This window comes from Entelurus aequoreus, linkage group LG15 (genome assembly GCF_033978785.1).
Source record: "Entelurus aequoreus isolate RoL-2023_Sb linkage group LG15, RoL_Eaeq_v1.1, whole genome shotgun sequence".
In the NCBI taxonomy this organism is placed as follows: domain Eukaryota; kingdom Metazoa; phylum Chordata; class Actinopteri; order Syngnathiformes; family Syngnathidae; genus Entelurus; species Entelurus aequoreus.
In genome coordinates, this window is record NC_084745.1 from 37,721,619 (window position 1) to 37,740,715 (window position 19,097).

Here is a 19,097-nt window from a genome sequence, read left to right on the forward strand (position 1 = left end):
TTGAACCACTCCCAATGCCACTTAAATTAAACTATGACTGTATCCATGTGTGAATGCAAGTTTACAATGGTCAGGCCTTTTTAAAAAAAACAACATTTTTTTAAGATGGGCTACCATTTCATATTTACAATAAAACAATGATGAGGCCACACAGCAATACATGGAGAACAGAAAAAAACATTCTGAAAGTCTGGGTTCCTGTGAGAGCTGCTTTTAGTGGTTGGTCTCCATAAAAAGGGGAAGGGTGGGCTGGTCAGATCTTCTCCTGGATGAAGGGGTGCTGCAGTGCCTGGTTGATGCTGATGCGCTTGGCCGGGTCCAGCATCAATGTGCCGTCCAGCAGGTCCTTGAGCTGCATCACCTTCTTCCTCTGGTCCTCCGGCAGACGCTGGCCGCCAATCATGTCGGACAACAGGTCTTTGGTGGGGTTGATGGTGCTCATCACTGTCACCTTTTCCTGTGACAGGGTTTTGCGATATACATAATATACATTTAGCTTTTAATACAATCGTGATCATGCATGTTGATGACACATTCCAGGTGTGTGCCGCACATGACAGCGACAAGCCAAGGAAGACTTCTTCAACACAATGTAGCGTCCTTGCTAGCGGCTAATGTCCCTCCACGGTAAAACTTCTAAATCATTAATCCTGCCCACCATGGCGGAAATAAAGTTTCTTCCATGTAGCATTATCACTGGAGCACAGAAAATAGATCAACATTCTACACTACATGTTGTGGGAGGATACAAAACAAGCATAGCTCGCCACTAAGCGAGATATGTTGAATGTAAACAGTAGTGAGTTGACTGATGCAAAGATTGACAGTAATGATACCAAGTATAGTATCAGTATATGGTCAGTACTACAGTGATTAAATCGATATTTCTTATCAGAAAATCATTTTGTCATTTGTCATTAACAATCTCAAGAAATAATGAGCCAATAGTAGTTTTTGCTCTTGTTTAGGGAATTAGATAGTGCTTATTTTGTATGTAATAAAAGGGGATAAGGAACTAATTTGAATATGTAATTGATATTGTTACACTTTTTGTTTGATTGTGGTTATCAAAAATCAAATGTTATAATCCTGAAATTTTTTTATTATCAGCATTGGTATGACCAATACTGCCACGGCAACTACTTGGTATCGAATAAACTAACTAAACAATAGAATAATAAGTGTTTTACATTTTACCAAAAGTGTAGACATAACCACATTACAACAGAAAGTAACCAGATATTAACAGTAAATTAACAAGTACATTAATAATAGCTTTGACAAAATTATACAAAAACGAATATGACGCAATATGTTGCGGCATACATCAGCAGCCTATTTGGAGCCTTATAACCTTTCGAAATGCTTCTATTATCATTAATATACCAAATATGTTATTGTGATTATATATTGTTACTGCAAGAAGTTGCAATATATATTTTAGGCTACATTGCCCATCAGATGGGAGGAAATGTTGCATTTCCTTCTATTCCTATTTGATGAGGAAAGTTTGAAAAGTTTAGACGTGTGCCAGGCCCTCTTACCCGCTCTGTTACTTTGTCCACTTCGATGTAGAGGAAGTTGAGATTCTGATCAAAGTGTTGGTCTTTGAAGACACCTTTACGGATCATCTGAGGGCAGAGCAGCACACGATTGCATCATCGTGCAGCTTTGCGGGGAAGCAGAAGGCAAAACAAGTGCGGTTTGCGATGATGCAACATGTCTACCTTGTTTGGCATCTTGCCCTTGACGTCCATGGCCAGTTTGATCATGTGATTGTTGGAGGATCCTGGCAAAAGGATTTTTCCCGTGTAGAGCTCGTACAGCGTGCAGCCCACCGACCACATGTCGATGCCGTAGTCGTACGGTTTGCCTATGACTGACAGCCAGGGGATGTTAGCGGGCTGAAGAGAAGTTGCTTTCGAACTACAACAAAGGGGAAGGAAAACACTTACTGATCTCTGGAGCTCTGTAGAATCTGCTGACCAGATATGGGGTGATGTCGTTGTCGGCGACGTGCGATGCCGACCCAAAATCGCACAGCTTCAATATGGTCTTCGACTCGTTCACCTGCAGAGAAAAGAGGACGGCTAAATTAATGAGCTGTCACGACTCGGGAAAAGCGATTGTCTGGTGGGTACCAGGATGTTGTCAGGCTTGATGTCAGCATGCAGGATGTTGCATCTCTTCAGCAGCTTCAGGGCCAAGAAGAGCTGCTGACTGTAGGAGCGCACGGCCTTGATGTGTAGTCCCACGTCTTTGCCGTACTTCTTCAGCACCTCTCGCAGGTTCATGCTGCCAGACAACACAACACCACACTTTCACTTGTCATAGAGGAGGAAAGTGAGGAAGAGTCATCGTCTTCATGCTCTTCTTCTGTGGTACCTGAGCGGCTCAAAGACCAGACAGAGATGCTGCTTGTGGTAGAAATGTCTGAAGAGACGCAGACAGTGGAACTTGTCATCAGGGTCGGCGTCGTTCAGCTTCTTGAGGAATTCCAGCTCTTTCAAACCCGTTTTCTGCCTGAAGAACACAAACACAACAAACTCACATTTGTTGTCCAATGTCTTGCCTCCTAAAGATGAACATAATCGAACTGCTCAGACTTCTGTTTTTTTACTTGGTTGCAACCATGTTGAACTGAAAAGAAAATGCATAAAATATAGAAGAAAAAGAAAATCATCAACTCACATGAGTTCGTTGTTCCGGATGATTTTTACTGCCACCTCCTGGCCGGCCCTGGCAGTGTCCCTGGCTCGGACCACGTTGCTGAACACCCCCTGGCCCGTGTAGCCGTAAACGTCGTAGCGCTTGTCCAGCGTCTCGCCAATATTCACCCCTTCAAAAATAAAGTTATTGTTTTCTTGTTATTGAGAGAACGGTAGCTTGTAATGCTTTTTTCTTACATCAAAGTGATTCTACTGTACACACTTATACACACATTCACTTACTGTAGTAGCCCTCGGCATCGGTCCAGTTGTCCCTGAGGTTTGGATTCTCCTTGAAGTCCTTCCCGACTCCAGCTGCTCTCATCCTAGCACCCTGCGCATTAAAAAGACATTTGGTTTAGCTCGCAATCGCATTTATGCTATTAATATTACCGTACTTTTTTCCAACGCTTTAAACCCCACAGCTTATAAAACCGACAAATTTATGGATTTTTCATCATTAACAGCCATTATGTTTCGTATTCAACACAATTTTCATAGAACGCCGACAGACACGGAAAAAGTGTAGTTTGTGCTATGGCGCCATCTTTTGGACAAGTTCACTCACTGCAGGTTGAAAATGTACTTCCTGTTTAATGCCTTGAACTGGAAGTAGTACTGCCCATAGTGTTTCTGCTTAAAAATGATTCTTCATTACTCCAGGAAACATTTAAGTTTTACATTATAACTGAAACTATTTATACTTACGGTACTAAACCCTCCCATGTTTGCTGTCTGTCAAGCTAGCGTCTGCATTAGCAAATATGCTAACACATTTACAAGTGTCTGTTAGTATTATTAATTTACAATGGCATGCTTGTTGTATTGTTTTAGTTTCGTATAGTCACCAAAACGTCACCGTGGAGTTATTGAGTCTGTTTAACTGATTGGAGAGCTAGCTTCCGCAGCTAGTGGATCCATGGTTCTGATGGCGATGACTTCTGTTTTGTTTGATCATCCGTTTTACTGCCGTTTGACAGGCACCGTTTAGAAACAATTAAGGGGTGTAAATAAACATTCCCTTTTGTACCAGCATGCATCCACAGCTTATAGTCTGATGTGGCCAATATATGTAAAAATGTTGTCTTCTAAAATTTGGTGGGTGCGGCTTAAGAACCGGTGCGCTCTATAGCTTGGAAAATACGGTTATAATAATTGTTCCAACTGCATACTCACATCAAAGTCAGCTGCAAACATGTCGTCCGACTCTGTGAACATGTCGGGCGCCGATGGCTTCTTTGGGTTGGCCGCTGCAACGACACCAAGCGAGAGAGGTGAGCGTCTGGTAGTAAAACAAAATATCTGCTCCATGTGTTGACATACTGTGCTGAGATCAAAACATGCTGCAGGGGCAGACACACACAGCCAGGCTTTGGATAACAAGCCAGCAACTGAATGAACACATGACAGAGAGACTATTACACTGAAAACAGGCATCAAGTCCTGCACTTGAAGAGTACGTTCTCTACGCGTTCATGAAACGGTTCATTCAGTTTCACTTTGGCTTTAAGCGCTCACAGACGAGAAGCATGTTGCTACATTACCATCTTTCTCCTGGGCGATCAGGTTGTGCTTGGCCTTGATGTTGGCCTCGAAGGTGTTGAGGTTCTCGCGTTCATACTCTTTGACGTCGGCGGCGACTCGCTCCAGGATGTCGTCAGGCGACGGCGAGCGGCTGCGGGTGCTGCTCTGCGGGCTGTTGGGCTCCGACGCCATATTGCTGTCATCGTTCAACACTTTGTATTTCTGTTTGGAGGACAGTTTGACTTGAATTGTTAGTTCGCGCTCACAATAGGTCTTGCGAGTATTAAAAAAAAAAGGAGCATACGTACGAATACAGATTTTAAACCCTTAATTTGCATTTTGCTCCTAAAATAAATCCATCCAAAGTTCATCAAACTACAGCAAAATATTCACACATCTGTATAGTACGTTCAAAATAAACTTATAACCATAACTGAATGGACAAGTGATTGACGCGGAAGTGTCATTGTACCATCTGTTCGCTGCAGAACTCTGTGTGTCACTGCTCCTCCATGCACACAGCCCCACTCCTAGCTTACACATTAAAAAGTATTTAAAATGGAAGAAACAACGACTTATAAGACTAAATGGCCTGATTTACTAAGATCCAAACACCCCGTGGTAATCAGCGTATGAAAACAATAAAATTGTGTACTATTAGTGGGCGTGTTGCTTGCGATTTACTAACACTGTGTATGCAGTTGAAAAGTGGTGCAAACCGCCTTTTTGAAATGACGATTTTGCGTGTACGGTGCAGGGCATCACCACAGAGACGCTCTCATTTACTGCACATTCGTGTTATCTCACTCCTCTACCTGTGGCGTTTTGTTATGTTGTCAAACAAGCAGAAGACATCTACCACTTTTTATAGCCATTTTAGAAGCAGTCGTGCAGTGCATCTACATTGACACCACTTTTTTTTTTCTTTACCGCTGAAGGTGCATGGGAAAGAGACTGCACTTCCATCCATCCATTTTCTACCGCTTGTCCCTTTCAGGGTCGCGGGGGGTACTTACTCCGCAAAAGTGCATACTTCAAGAAGTTTTTGTTCAAGAAGTATTCTAATATACTGTATATTATAAGTGGGAAAAAACAAACATTAAAAACACATCAGCTAAGCCCCTTAAGTCATTTAGCAGCTATAAAATGATGTAGCTGAATGGACGGTATCTAATATCTTATTTCTACCGTCCAAAATGTTGATAGCCACACAGGCTGAGGATTCTTCTCTGCCCAAGGTCTGTCTTTGCAGCGCCAGAACTGATCCTGCAGCCATGTGTGGAACTGTCAGTTTGCACGTCCTTCTGACATGTGCTAAATAAAATGTAAAATAGTGCTCGCAAAACAGCGATGAGTGTTGTTATTTACATTGCGCGTGCTAAATAATTATATTTGCATCTTCTCCCATGTAGTGGACGTTTTGATGATCAGTATATATTTTGCATATTAATGAAGACAGACGCTAAATGGATTGCACGCCTTATTCTGCTCACTTAACAGAGTCTACTTTGCACATATTTTATATTACCAAGTAGCGTATTGTTCTAACATATATCTGTCAGTAGACTCCATATGCAAGTGCTAAAAACTACAACATGGCTGACAGGGAGAAGACACAGTCGAAGTGGAGGCACGTAAAAAAATGACTGCCTACAAAACGGTGCATCCTGAAGAGACGGTCAGATAGAAGCTTGTAGATGGTCTGTAAAACAACCTATGCAAGATTTTTTTTTTTACCAGAGAATCATTACATTTTATGTAGGGAAAACAATACATGACCCTTTAATATGTTTTATGTGCATCTGCACATGAAACTGTACCATTTCAAAATAATTACCCATGTTAAGAAAAAGTTTCAATAAAAAAAACTTGACTCTCATATTTGTGTTTAACTTTGTCCAAACTCACTTTAGGCACATTTCTTCTGCCAAGGAAAGTATATTGTGTTTTTATTTTAAATAAAACTTAGTTGACAGATTTCAGTGTGTGACAAGTAATTTTTGAGTATATTTAACAATACCATGATCATTTTGGTCACAATAACTGTGATATGCAATTTTCATATTGTTACATCCCTGCCTTTCGCTGAACTTTTTGAAAACGCTGCTACAAATTCAGGTTTCTTAAGCTGCAACGACGACATAAATAGCCTAAAAAAAACCTGGAGGGACGGATAAAAGCAAGGCTGTCACATTGATTTAATGGGACTGGAAAACTAAAATGATACAAATGCAGGGGTTCCCCTACATGTAAACAACTGTGGCGCAACGCCATGGCAAGATTAACGCTGCCACACCTTCAAAATATTTTTGTTCATTTTTTTGGCAAACAGGAAAACAAATTCAAGTGATATCAGAATCAGAATAGTTTTTATTGCCATTGTTTGAGAACGGGTTATTGTATGAATGGGTGTACTGTATATAGTCTATTTACATACTGTTGGCTATTATACATTTGAAAAACAGCTCAAATATAAAAACCTTCCTCATTGCTTTATTTGGAAAAAAAACTAACAAAAAATATCTATATCGCCTGTCAGAAGCGCATCAGCTGGTCGCGCACTTAAATAAATTGACAACCCAGCAAAAACAAGGAGAGAAAGTTGAAGAGAAAGGTATTTTAAGCTATCTAATGCATTTCTTGTGCAAGCCAGTGATAATTGCCCTAAATCTTTTGACATTACTACCGACAATAACGTCTAACTTTACGCCGTGTGCGTCTTTGAACCTCCGTTTGGATGTCTCAGTGTGGATTGTGCACTTTCCCCCGTGCGTCTGGTTTTCTTTGGGCACCCCAGTTTCCTCCGACATTCCAAAAATATTCATGTTGGGTTCATTGGAGACTGCAAATTGTCCATAGATATGAATGTGAAGGATTGTTTATAAACACTATATGTGCCTGCGATTGGCCATGCTAATTTGAGTTAGATTGTCTATGAGCTAGTACATTGTACGTTGTTAGCATTAAGCTAGCGGCATCAGAGCTCAACCTTCATCCTACATAATTGTATTGCTTTTTACAGTTTATTCCAAATTATATTATTAATACAATGTGATTACTCCATGTATGTGCACTTCATGTGTATTTGTAATGTACTTTCTTTAGTGTGGTTAGTTTTACAGTGACTTCATTGTGAAGAATATCAACAAAACACTTTGATTTTTTTCAAATGTAACTCTAAGGACTGTCTACATATTTGGCAAATTAACTTGCAACATTCAGGCAGGGTAGCATAAAGTGTAGCCTGTGTTACCTTTTACAATAAGCAGCAACAATTGAAACTGCATTGAACAAAGAGCACAACCTGCCAAGTTAAATTCCTTGAGTTAAAGCTGATTGCTATTCTGATTCTGATTATATAGGAAAAACACGTTAATAATAATATTAATGGTAATATTAATAACCTAACACTAATATTTTGGTATATATACACAACATATTTGTTTAGCATTTTTCAAGAAAATGTATGCATCATTGCAAATCAAAATTATCATGTCATCAATGATGATGTCATATTGACCACGACCCTATCCACAACCCCACGTACATACCGTAATTTCCGGACTATAAGCCGCTACTTTTCCCCCTCGTTCTGGTCCCTGCGGCTTATACAACGGTGCGGCTTATTTACGGCCTGTTCTTCTCCAACACCGACGAAGAGGATTTCGGTGGTTTTAGTACGCAGGAGGAAGACGATGACACAATGATTAAAGACTGACTTTTCATATACCGGTAGGCTGGTTATTTTGATAACGTACAGGCGAGCACTTTGTATTACTTTGCACCGTTGTATTATTTGTACTCTGCACGAATGCTGTTCGCCATGTCAAAGATGTGAAAGTTTGATTGAATGATTGAAAGATTTATTGTTAATAAATGGGATGCTTTGCGTTCCCAAACAGTCATCTCTGTCCCGACAATCCCCTCCGTGGTAGCAGGAACCCCTATATACTACGGTAATTACACATCAAAACTCTGCGGCTTATAGTCGGGTGCGGCTTATATATGGAGCAATCTGTATTTTCCCCTAAATTTAGCTGGTGCGGCTTATAGTCCGGAAATTACGGTACTGGCAATCTTGGGGAAACCCTAAAATGTGTTCAAATTTTGCAAGTTATAGTACATTTAACTGTGTCAAAGCCCTCAAAAAGGGTTTAGCTGACAGAATAGGATTAGTAAAGAATAAGAAAAAGAAAATAAATATCTTAAGGGGGTTAGATATTGTTAGATAGTTTAACGTATATTGATTGACCTTTATTGTATTGTTTTGAGTATCATTAATGTACAAAATGCAAACCTCAATTGTTCTGCATGCAGCCCTCGCTAGAAAACCTCCATGGTTTGTGTAACTGACCTGTACAATGGCCATTCGCTGCTGTCTGCGCTGCTCAATCAAAGCCTCTTCATCGATCTCCTCTCCATCGAAATCATCTAACCTGCAAATAAAAATATAAGCATTAGTATTTCATACGCCAACAAGCCAAAACATGGTAAACTGTAGATTTAGAGATGTTTTAACGCACACGTCTTCTCCTGAGGACTCCTGGTCAACCTTCATGCCTTCTGAGAGGCTTCCCTTGAACTTGTCTTCATCTCTGCTGCGACGCCGCCTCCTCTCACGATCGCGTGACATGGAGCGTCGGTACTGTCGGAGTCTCCCGTAGCGATCTCTGTCTCCGGACCTGATATTCAAGAAGGGAGCGGTGTTAATGACGTCACGGCAATCTTCCAACTTGAGTCTGGCTGAGTGACCGCACCGGTGTCTCAGTGGAGACCTGCTCCGTCTGCGAGGGGACGAGCGGGAGCGTCGACGGGGGGATGGAGAACGTCGTCTTAGGGGCGAGCGACTTATCCTTCGGCGCACGGGCAACTTGGGACTGTTGTCTCGCGACCGATCTCGCCCTGGCACGCCTTCTGGTCGCAGTCGCTTCCTGTGTGAGCGTCAAAGCAGGAGTCAAACGATGAAACATGACAGCGAGGCAAAGTGACGTAAAGGAAATGTTTTCACCAACCTGAGCGGCGACTCCTGCCTCTCAGCGTCCCTCCTCCTGACGTCCGGTGAACGGCTACGTCCTCTCCTCGGCGGCGACCTGGCCCTAGGGACGGGGGAGTGGCTCTGCTTCATGCGATCTGTTGCGCCAGCCGAGGCATGGCGGGAATCTCTATGACGAGGGGAGGGGCTACGCTTTTTTACAGCGCTGGGAGCCGGCATTCTGTGCGGCGAGCGATTCTCCTTCCCAGACGATGCATCCTTTGACGGAGACTTGGTCGGTCTTTTGTCGGTGTCAGAGCGACTCGGCCGCTCACGTCCAGGTGATTTGGACCGCGGCCTTGCTTTTTCCTGGACCGGCCGCTCGTCCCGATGCGGTGAGGGCCGTTTCTCAGAGCGACTTATTTTCTGCTCTGCTCTCCAGCTGGGTGGGGAAGGAGACTTCCTGCTTCTCTCCTTGGACCTATCAGTGCTTTCTGAATGTTTTCTCTCTTTTGAAGCACTCCTTCCACGCCCTCGGTCTTTGGCGCTGATGTCTTTCTCCTTGCTGCTTTTGCTCACCTTATCCTGTTTGGACTCTTTTACAGGCCGGACCGTGGCCTTGTTTGGACTATGGCGCTTGGAGGCAGTCTTACTGGCCTCTGTCGATTCCCTTCTAGCTTTACCACTTCCCACTCCCCGGGGAGAAATGGCTTTCCCCAAGCTGCCCCGCTGGCGCTGTTCCCCGTTTCTGACCCGATCTCCATCTTCTTCTGATCCGGAGTTATAACCCTGCAAGATGAGGCCCATTCCTGACTGGACCTTGCCCTCCATCAGCTGGCTGTCCAGCTCAGCTTTGATCATGGCCCTCTGCTTCTCCAGGTCTTCCAGTACGGCCCGGTCATCCAGACTTGGGTTGCCCGAGGAAGGGGAGGAGTCGCCTTTCTTTTGGCCAGAGGAGGTGAAGATGGCAGCCACGGAGGGAGAGGCGCCCTCCTTATTACGCTTGTGTTTCCTGTGTTTGTGGCGATGCTTGCGTTTGCGGTCCTTGTCCTCGTCTGAAGCGTGCTTGTGTTTTTTGTGCTTACTGCGATGTTTGTGTTTTTTCCTCTTGTGTTTGCCGCCACTGCTGTGATGTTTGGGGCCCTCCTGTGGCTTCTCGCCGTTAGTCTCGGCCTCATCCTGGGAAGAGAGGAACATAGATGAACTACCACTCTTAACTTGTAATTGTTTAAATGCAATTTAACACAACTTTTAAATAATGGACACAGGTTACAACTTAGAGGCCCTATTATGCAAAACTTTCTACCTATTGGTACCCGCTGTTGTGTATCTGGGATCGGCATATGTCACAAAAATGTTGAATCAAACCAGTGAGGCATTGCGGAGATATTTATAAAACAATTTTGCCTTCCTTCATACTTGGCGCAAATGAGCATTTTTGCAATTAGTCCAATTTGGTGACGTTTTTCCAAAGTGTGACGTCAGCGGACTATCCATATGTTATAAATTTACCCAAAGTGCTCTGCGTGAGTCCGCAATTGTAGTCCAACGATGCAGAGTCAATAAGCTCCTTTTTCGCTATCCTCTTGTTGTGGGGCAGAATGGCTCGTACATGGACATGTATCCTCCGTAGTTGCCTTTTCTAATACAAAGTAGTGTATAGTTCAAACTTAATTTATCAGCAGACTTGCTATGGAAGCACTAAAAAATACAACATTAATGACTGGGAGAAGACGTTGTCTAATATAGCGGCACGTAAATAAGGCTGCCCACAAAAGAGACTGTCAGACAGTGACTTGAAAACGGTTTGTAGAACAATCTATACACAATTTTGACAAAGGAATCACCATTACAAGGAAGTGTTTTAAATGTAGAAAAAAAAATCATATTAGCCCTTTACCTCTTCTTCCCCCTCCTCTTCAGACACATCTCCACTGTCTTCATTACCGCTTCTCTCTTGGCTTTCCATCTCCTGTTTCCTGTTCAGTTCAGAAAACAAATGGATAGATATACAAAATATACAGCGCAGACCCGTAACCAATGGCAACCAAAACAATACTGAGCAGTGAATAGAACAACAAGCATGTAACCTTTTTTTGGCGACTGATGTTTGACAATTGGGTTCAATAATACACTTATTAGCGTTTACTTTCAGGCTAGTCGCTAAAACCTAGTGGATTTCCTTGCTAGTGGTTTGATTTCGGTATACTTTACTGCGGTTACAAAAGACGCGGAGTTTTAATTAAATAAGTAATGAGGATTAGTCAAAAAGACAATAAATAAATAAATAAAAACGATTTACAACTGCGCTTACATGTGCTCTGGTGTTGATGTGCTCATTAATTTGCAGTCTCTAATGAAAGGTAGCCACTTTATTAGGCACCTAAGTCAAAATGGGGTTCAAGCATTAGCTCCCACATGCTAACCCATCCTAGCCATCAGAGGCATGACTACACCAAATACGTTAGTCAAAATGAGATATGTGAACGTTACATAACACAAATACTGTATAAGAATATGCAACATGGAAACGCATTTACATACAATATCTATTTTGCGTTTAGCAAAACTTAAAATGTTAGCTGAGCTAAGCTAAGATCATTGCCGATTCCTGGCAACAGTGTTAGCCAACCACTCCTGGCGAGCAAACGATAAAATTGCTGGGTAATTAAGTTAAAAGTCTTAAATATGCTCCTCTGTAATAAACGCGAAGGTAAAATACTCACATGTGCTCGTTGAAATTATTCATTCGACTCGCCGTGATATCCATCTCTACATCGGCCATTTTCCTCAACCGAGCAAGCCCTTCTTCTTCTTTCCCAATAAACAGTGATTTGTCACTAGACCGCCCCCTCTCGCACAGGCGGGGCACCGCATGGCACGAACATATATCAACTCTCCTAATTGTCCAGGAGGGGGCGTTTGTGCACCTTACATCTCCTCACGGGCCACACTGGTATACTTCGAAAAAACAAGGACTTATTTTAGCAATATGTACATTTATGTGTGATATTGTGGGCCCTATACAAAAATGTGCAGTTTTCAAAAAGGACTAGATTAGATTAGTTTATTTCAAAGGGGACAATGCAATTTCATAAAAGACATGACCACACATGGTTAAAAAACCCTGAATTAGCCAGAAGGCTAGTTTTCATCTGTAGTCCCCTGGCCACGATGTGAAAAAAAGCCAGTACAGTTACAATTTAAAAGAAAAAGAAAAGAAAGACAGAGAAAAAGAAAAAAAAGCACACAATACATATACAATATGATAAAAAATAAAATACAACATCACATCATAACATTTATCTTAGCATCAAAACACGCTCATCTCTTAGTGCTGGCATCTGTAGGCGTTGATAAGCCACATATTACATTTTTTTGTGAAGGCCTTGTAAGTTGTGACCAGGTACTGGGCTCCACACATTTGCGCTCCTTACTGACCAGGCCGACTTACTGAAAGTGCTCCTGCGCAGAGGAATATAACAGTCACCTCTGACAGAGCCGCGAGTGACATGCTCAAGGCGGTTTCTTTGGCTGATGAACTCTGCCAGAGGATCTGGAGCCAATTCATGCAGTACTTTATAGGCCAGTTTTAAGTCCGCAAATGTGTGAAGACTGTCCCAGTTTAGAATACAGTATTTTTTTTAAATTGCACAGTGATGATAGTGCCTGGGTGTTTTATCCATAACCTTAATTGCTTGTTTGTACAAGATTTCCAATGTGGTTTTTTTAAACTCTTACCAGTCTGAGACCAGCTGGTTAAGGCATAATCCATCCATCCATTTTCTACCGCTTATTCCCTCCGGGGTCGCGGGGGGCGCTGGAGCCTATCTCAGCATAATGACAAACCAATATTCCTAGTAAAATCAAGTGAAAGTTCATCAGCACTAATGTATGGAGATTAATTTGTGTCTATGGACACTGAATTTATATAACTTAATGTTTTGCGTTTCAATTTTGTGAGCTGAATTATTTTACATGAAATTATTATTCAGAAAAATGTATTGTATACAAATTTGTGAGCAACATTTGTGTGCTTAAAATAAGTTTGTTAAAATACTGTGATTTAAAATCCATCCATCCCTAGACAAGTCGGCACCTCATCGCAGGGCCAACACAGATAGACATAATTAATTGTGTAAACATCCATTATGTAAAAAAAGATCAGTGTATAAAGATTCTATGTGGAAAAATCGGTGTAAAAAATTCAGTGCAGAAAAATTCTGTGTCAGAAAAAATTGTTGCTGCAAAACTCAAGACCCACTTCCAGTAAATTAAGACTAAAGCACCTAATTGACTGGTTCTAAGACTGGATCGAATGCTTCAGTCTTATTTTACTGGAAGTGAGTCTTAAGTTTGTCAAAATACAGTGATTTAAAATTAATTGTATTGTTGATAATAGAGGTAATTATGGTTATTATTCATTATCCATAGTGCTATTTCTATTGGTGTTTGTATTGCTCCATTTGTACTGTAATAAGGTTCATTGTAATTTCTTTGTTATTAATATTTATTTCACTAACTGCTTCTTTGCTATCACTTCTACCATCATATTTGTACATATCCTATTCGCTGATGCTGTTCTGTTGTTGTTGTTGTTGTTGTTGTTATTGTTGTTTGCTGTTGTTGTTGTCTCTCTGTCTTATCCCCCTCCTGTCCCCACAGTTTCCCCCCCTGTCTTCTTTTTTTTCTCTTTCTGTCCCCTCCTGCTAATAATATAAATACATTTAATAAAGTCAAATACAAATAAGGCAACAAGAGATGTATCCCACACTTCTCTTATGTAAAGTACATCTGTACAGCCGATATGGGCATCTACAAACCCCGTTTCCATATGAGTTGGGAAAGTGTGGTAGATGTAAATATAAACGGAATACAATGATTTGCAAATCATTTTCAACCCATATTCAGTTGAATATGCTACAAAGACAACATATTTGATGTTCAAACTGATAAAAAAATTTTTTTTTGCAAATAATCATTAACTTTAGAATTTGATGCCAACAACACGAGACAAAGAAGTTGGGAAAGGTGGCAATAAATACTGATAAAGTTGAGGAATGCTCATCAAACACTTATTTGGAACATCCCACAGGTGAACAGGCAAATTGGGAACAGGTGGGTGCCATGATTGGGTATAAAAGTAGATTCCATAAGATGCTCAGTCATTCACAAACAAGGATAGATAGTACTTTATTGATTCCTTCAGGAGAGTTCCCTCAGAAAAATTTAAATGGGGCGAGGGTGACCACTTTGTCAACAAATACGTGAGCAAATTGTTGAACAATTTAAGAAAAACCTTTCTCAACCAGCTATTGCAAGGAATTTAGGGATTTCACCATCTACGGTCCGTAATATCATCAAAGGGTTCAGAGAATCTGGAGAAATCACTGCACGTAAGCAGCTAAGCCTGTGACCTTCGATCCCTCAGGCTGTACTGCATCAACAAGCGACATCAGTGTGTAAAGGATATCACCACATGGGCTCAGGAACACTTCAGAAACCCACTGTCAGTAACTACAGTTGGTCGCTACATCTGTAAGTGCAAGTTAAAACTCTCATATGCAAGGCGAAAACCGTTTATCAACAACACCCAGAAACGCCGTTGGCTTTGCTGGGCCTGAGCTCATCTAAGATGAACTGATGCAAAGTGGAAAAGTGTTCTGTGGTCTGACGAGTCCACATTTCAAATTGTTTTTGGAAACTGTGGACGTTGTGTCCTCCGGACCAAAGAGGAAAAGAACCATCCGGATTGTTATAGGCGCAAAGTTGAAAAGCCAGCATCTGTGATGGTATGGGGGTGTATTAGTGCCCAAGACATGGGTAACTTACACATCTGTGAAGGCGCCATTAATGCTGAAAGGTACATACAGGTTTTGGACCAACATATGTTGCCATCCAAGCAACGTTACCATGGACGCCCCTGCTTATTTCAGCAAGACAATGCCAAGCCACGTGTTACATCAACGTGGCTTCATAGTAAAAGAGTGCAGGTACTAGACTGGCCTGCCTGTAGTCCAGACCTGTCTCCCATTGAAAATGTGTGGCGCATTATGAAGCCTAAAATACCACAACGAAGACCCCCGGACTGTTGAACAACTTAAGCTGTACATCAAGCAAGAATGGGAAAGAATTCCACCTGAGAAGCTTAAAAAATGTGTCTCCTCAGTTCCCAAACGTTTACTGAGTGTTGTTAAAAGGAAAGGCCATGTAACACAGTGGTGAACATGCCCTTTCCCAACTACTTTGGCACGTGTTGCAGACATGAAATTCTAAGTTAATTATTATTTAGAAAAAGAAAAAAAAGTTTATGAGTTTGAACATCAAATATCTTGTCTTTGTAGTGCATTCAACTGAATATGGGTTAAAAAGGATTTGCAAACCATTGTATTCCGTTTATATTTACATCTAACACAATTTCCCAACTCATATGGAAACGATGTTTGTACATCAACTACATGATTTGCCTGAGTAGTTGGACAGGACAAAACAAATACAAAATAATAATAATAATTGTGCAAACATCCAGCGTGTAAAAATTCTGTGTAAAAATATCAGTGGATGAAAATTCAGTGTGAAAAAACCACTGTCAAACAATTCAGTGCAGAAAAATTCTGTGTGAGAAAAATTGGTGTGGAAAAATTCTGTGTAAAAAAATCAGTGCAGGAAAGTACAGTGCAAAAAAAAAATCTGTGTAAAAAGATTCAGTGTAAAAAAATTCAGTGCAGAAATATTCATTGCTACAAAACTCAACACCCACTTCTGGTAGATTAAGACTAAAGCACCTCATTGACTGGTTCTGAAACCGGATCGATTGCTTCAGTCTTATTTTACCGGAAGCGATGCACCTGGGGATAGGTTGATTGGCAACACTAAATTGGCCCTAGTGTGTGAATGTGAGTGTGAATGTTGTCTGTCTATCTGTGTTGGCCCTGCGATGAGATGGTGACTTGTCCAGGGTGTACCCCGCCTTCCGCCAAAATGCAGCTGAGATAGGCTCCAGCACCCCCCGCCACCCCAAAAGGGACAAGCGGTAGAAAATGGATGGATGAATGGAGTCTTATGTTTTGAAGCAACATTGCACTGAATTTTTGTTCACAAATTTTTTTTTACACTGAATTTTCTTACAAGGATTTTTTTTCATATAATTTTTACACACTGACTTAAAAAAAATATTTTAAAAAAAGAAGACATTTTTAAATACACATTTTGCTCACAAAATTGCATTCAATTAAATTGTCAGTACAAATTGATCATTCATAAAATTCAAATGCAAAAAAAACAGTTACATAAATTCAGTGACAATAAAATCTTTTGTAACAAAGACACACATTAACCCCCGTACTATAGCTACAACAAAGGATGAAACAGGTCATTGACTGTGTTGTGCGCATCAGATTTATGTCCTTTGACTTGGTAATAGAGCGGACTTAACAGATGCGAGGTCCACTCGGAGCAAAACACAATAAAGACGGACGGAGCCATAAAACTTGAGGTCCAACAGATGCTGGGTAAAAGGAGAACGTCTGATCTATGCCTCACAATTGTTCTTTGTGCCGCTTTTATAGTATTTTTTGGGAGCAGGATGGATGCTTGTGAACTTCTCTTGTGGTCAATGAGGCATACGGCTTAGCTGAGTTTGTCTTGGCATGTTTTTGACCATTTTCTGGCAGGAAAAAGGCTTTCATTTTAGGGCCTGTATTAGAAAAGTTGGCATGCTGACACTGATACTGTAGTTCTTCCAAAATAATGGATCTCAAGTATATGAGAAGGCAAATATCTATTTTTCACCGTTCCAAATGAAACTGTTTGCTGACTCTGCAAACATGGTCCAGCCACACATCATTCCACACAGACATGGCGTTATTACTGAGTACATGTAACACATCATCACCTCTGATCACACGTGTACCCTGCTGTGCAAAAAAGGACTTTTATAGGCCAAGGTTTTGGAGATGTTGGCACATTTGTCAGGTCAAATGTCCCAGAAGTTGAATTATGTCGGATGAAGTGATTGAAGTTCTTATAAATGTATTGTTTTTCGACATGCAGACTGGTGGCACATATATCACAAAACATAAGAGATGTTTTGTCTGCGTACATATTGTATAATATAAGCACTTTTCATAAGATATTAGCAGTGATGGGCAAGCTACTTGGAAAATGTAGAAAGCTAAGCTACAAGTTACCTTTGTTAAATGTAGCTAAGCTACAGGGGAAGCTATCCCCGCAGAATTGTTGCAAGCTACACGGCAAAAGTAGCTTGCTACATCAAAGCTACATTTAACGGCATTTATATTTATGGGCCCACATGTATAATATCAATGTTAATGTAACAGAGTGTACAAATGGACCCAATAAAGGTCCATTACTATTAACTATCTGTCATTTAGCTGGGGACACCCTACAACTACCCTACAACAATATATATAGTATGTAAATATTACATATATGTTATATTTCATGTTGCTACTATGGTACATTTTTAGTCTACTTTATACCTTAATACCATTGTCCTTTTCATCCTTACCCTTTCCATCCTTTGTAACTGAGCTACTGTGTGGAACAATTTCCCTTTTGGATCAATAAAGTTTGTCTAAGCCTAAGTCTAAATATCTGTAGGGGTTCCTGTACCCCACTGTATTAGTTTGCCCTTTCTTTTTCCCACCCCTACAATACTATTCATTTTCTCTATCTAAAGTAAAGAACATCATCTGACTATATCCTGACAAAAAAACAAAACAATGACTTGTATGTTGTTTGGGAGCAGTTGGTAATTGGTAAAAAAAAAGGTTGGAATTGGGGGTTAAATCACCAAAATGATTCCGTGGCGCGGCCACCGCTGCTGCTCACTGCTCCCCTCACCTCCCAGGGGGTGGAAGTAGGGGATGGGTCAAATGCAGAGGTTAATTTCACCACACCCAGTGTGTGTGTGACTATCATTGGTACTTTTTTAATAAATTGTTATGTGCAGTAAAACTTTTCATGAGCTGAACTCACCTTAATGTGTGTTCCTAAATTTGTGTTGGACGTCTTAGATGAACAGAGCAGTTATGATTTTAGTTTACAGAGTAAACAACTAAAAACTAAGGTTTTGGGCATTGTTTTCTCTAAACGCATACATTTGTCTAAATATGGCCAAGGACACACATTATTGTGGGTTTCCTGCAAAGTCATCTTCATCACTAAAGGAAAAATCTAATCTGTGGGAGAAAATTCTTCTGACATGTTCAAGTATGTTTATTTTTATTTTTTTTGAGTCCTCAGCTTGAAGCGTCTCTCTGTCTCTGACTCCCTCGTCGTCATAGTGATATAAGTGCATGACTTACTAGTTTCGATGACCCGCCTTATCTTGGCTCTGATTGGCCAGACTGTAATGTTTTACCCTAACCTTAGCCAATTGTGACTCATCATACGAAACACCAACTAATCATCATGGATTTTCTCCGTATGTATGGATGTTCTCATTTATCCAGGTCATTGTATTTTTTACATATTTTTTTGGGCCTGGATTCGCAGTCCATTTTCTCTCTTTGTGTAGCTTGTAGCTTTGGCTACCTAACTAAGCTATCGCCAAGCTATTGAAAAATGTAGTTAAGCCACGCAGTTTAACTACATATCATCTGTTTACATTTGGGTATCGTCACACAAATTCATAGTTTAGCATGCAGATACAAGTTGCTGCAAACACTTGCAAAATTATGTTTTGCTTGACAATCCTCTTTTATGCGTTTGTTGCAATGTTTTTATGTTTATCACCTATCCCAGTGGTTCTCAACCTTTTTTCAGTGATGTACCCCCTGTGAATTTATTTTAAATTCAAGCACCCCCAGAGCAAAGCATTTTTGGTTGAAAAAAAAAGAGATAAAGAAGTAAAATACAGCACTATGTCA

The 19,097-nt window shown here is 40.8% G+C and overlaps 2 protein-coding genes across 4 annotated transcripts in view; one reads left to right on the forward strand and one right to left on the reverse strand.

The window, feature by feature from the left end:
* The window catches only part of pxdc1b (PX domain containing 1b), a 53,005-nt gene that overhangs the window by 2,795 nt on the left and 31,113 nt on the right, over positions 1-19,097 (forward strand). Inside the window, exon 1 of one of the 3 annotated variants that reach the window (XM_062021468.1) lies at positions 16,564-16,715. The exons of the other annotated variants lie outside the window; for them this stretch is intronic. The gene's annotated coding sequence lies outside the window, so the exon portion shown is untranslated. Of the gene's footprint in view, positions 1-16,563; positions 16,716-19,097 lie in introns of those variants that run through there. 3 annotated transcript variants of the gene reach the window in all.
* Positions 86-12,079, reverse strand: prpf4bb (pre-mRNA processing factor 4Bb). The gene is made up of 16 exons (XM_062021463.1): positions 11,931-12,079; positions 11,105-11,183; positions 9,245-10,383; positions 8,990-9,163; positions 8,756-8,914; positions 8,587-8,668; positions 4,253-4,454; positions 3,885-3,958; positions 2,952-3,042; positions 2,692-2,839; positions 2,386-2,523; positions 2,142-2,295; positions 1,956-2,070; positions 1,728-1,879; positions 1,545-1,631; positions 86-457 (listed from the first exon to the last, which is right to left on the reverse strand). The coding sequence occupies exons 1-16, from the start codon at positions 11,987-11,989 to the stop codon at positions 254-256; spliced, it is 3,057 nt and encodes a 1,018-aa protein (XP_061877447.1). The 5' UTR covers positions 11,990-12,079; the 3' UTR covers positions 86-253.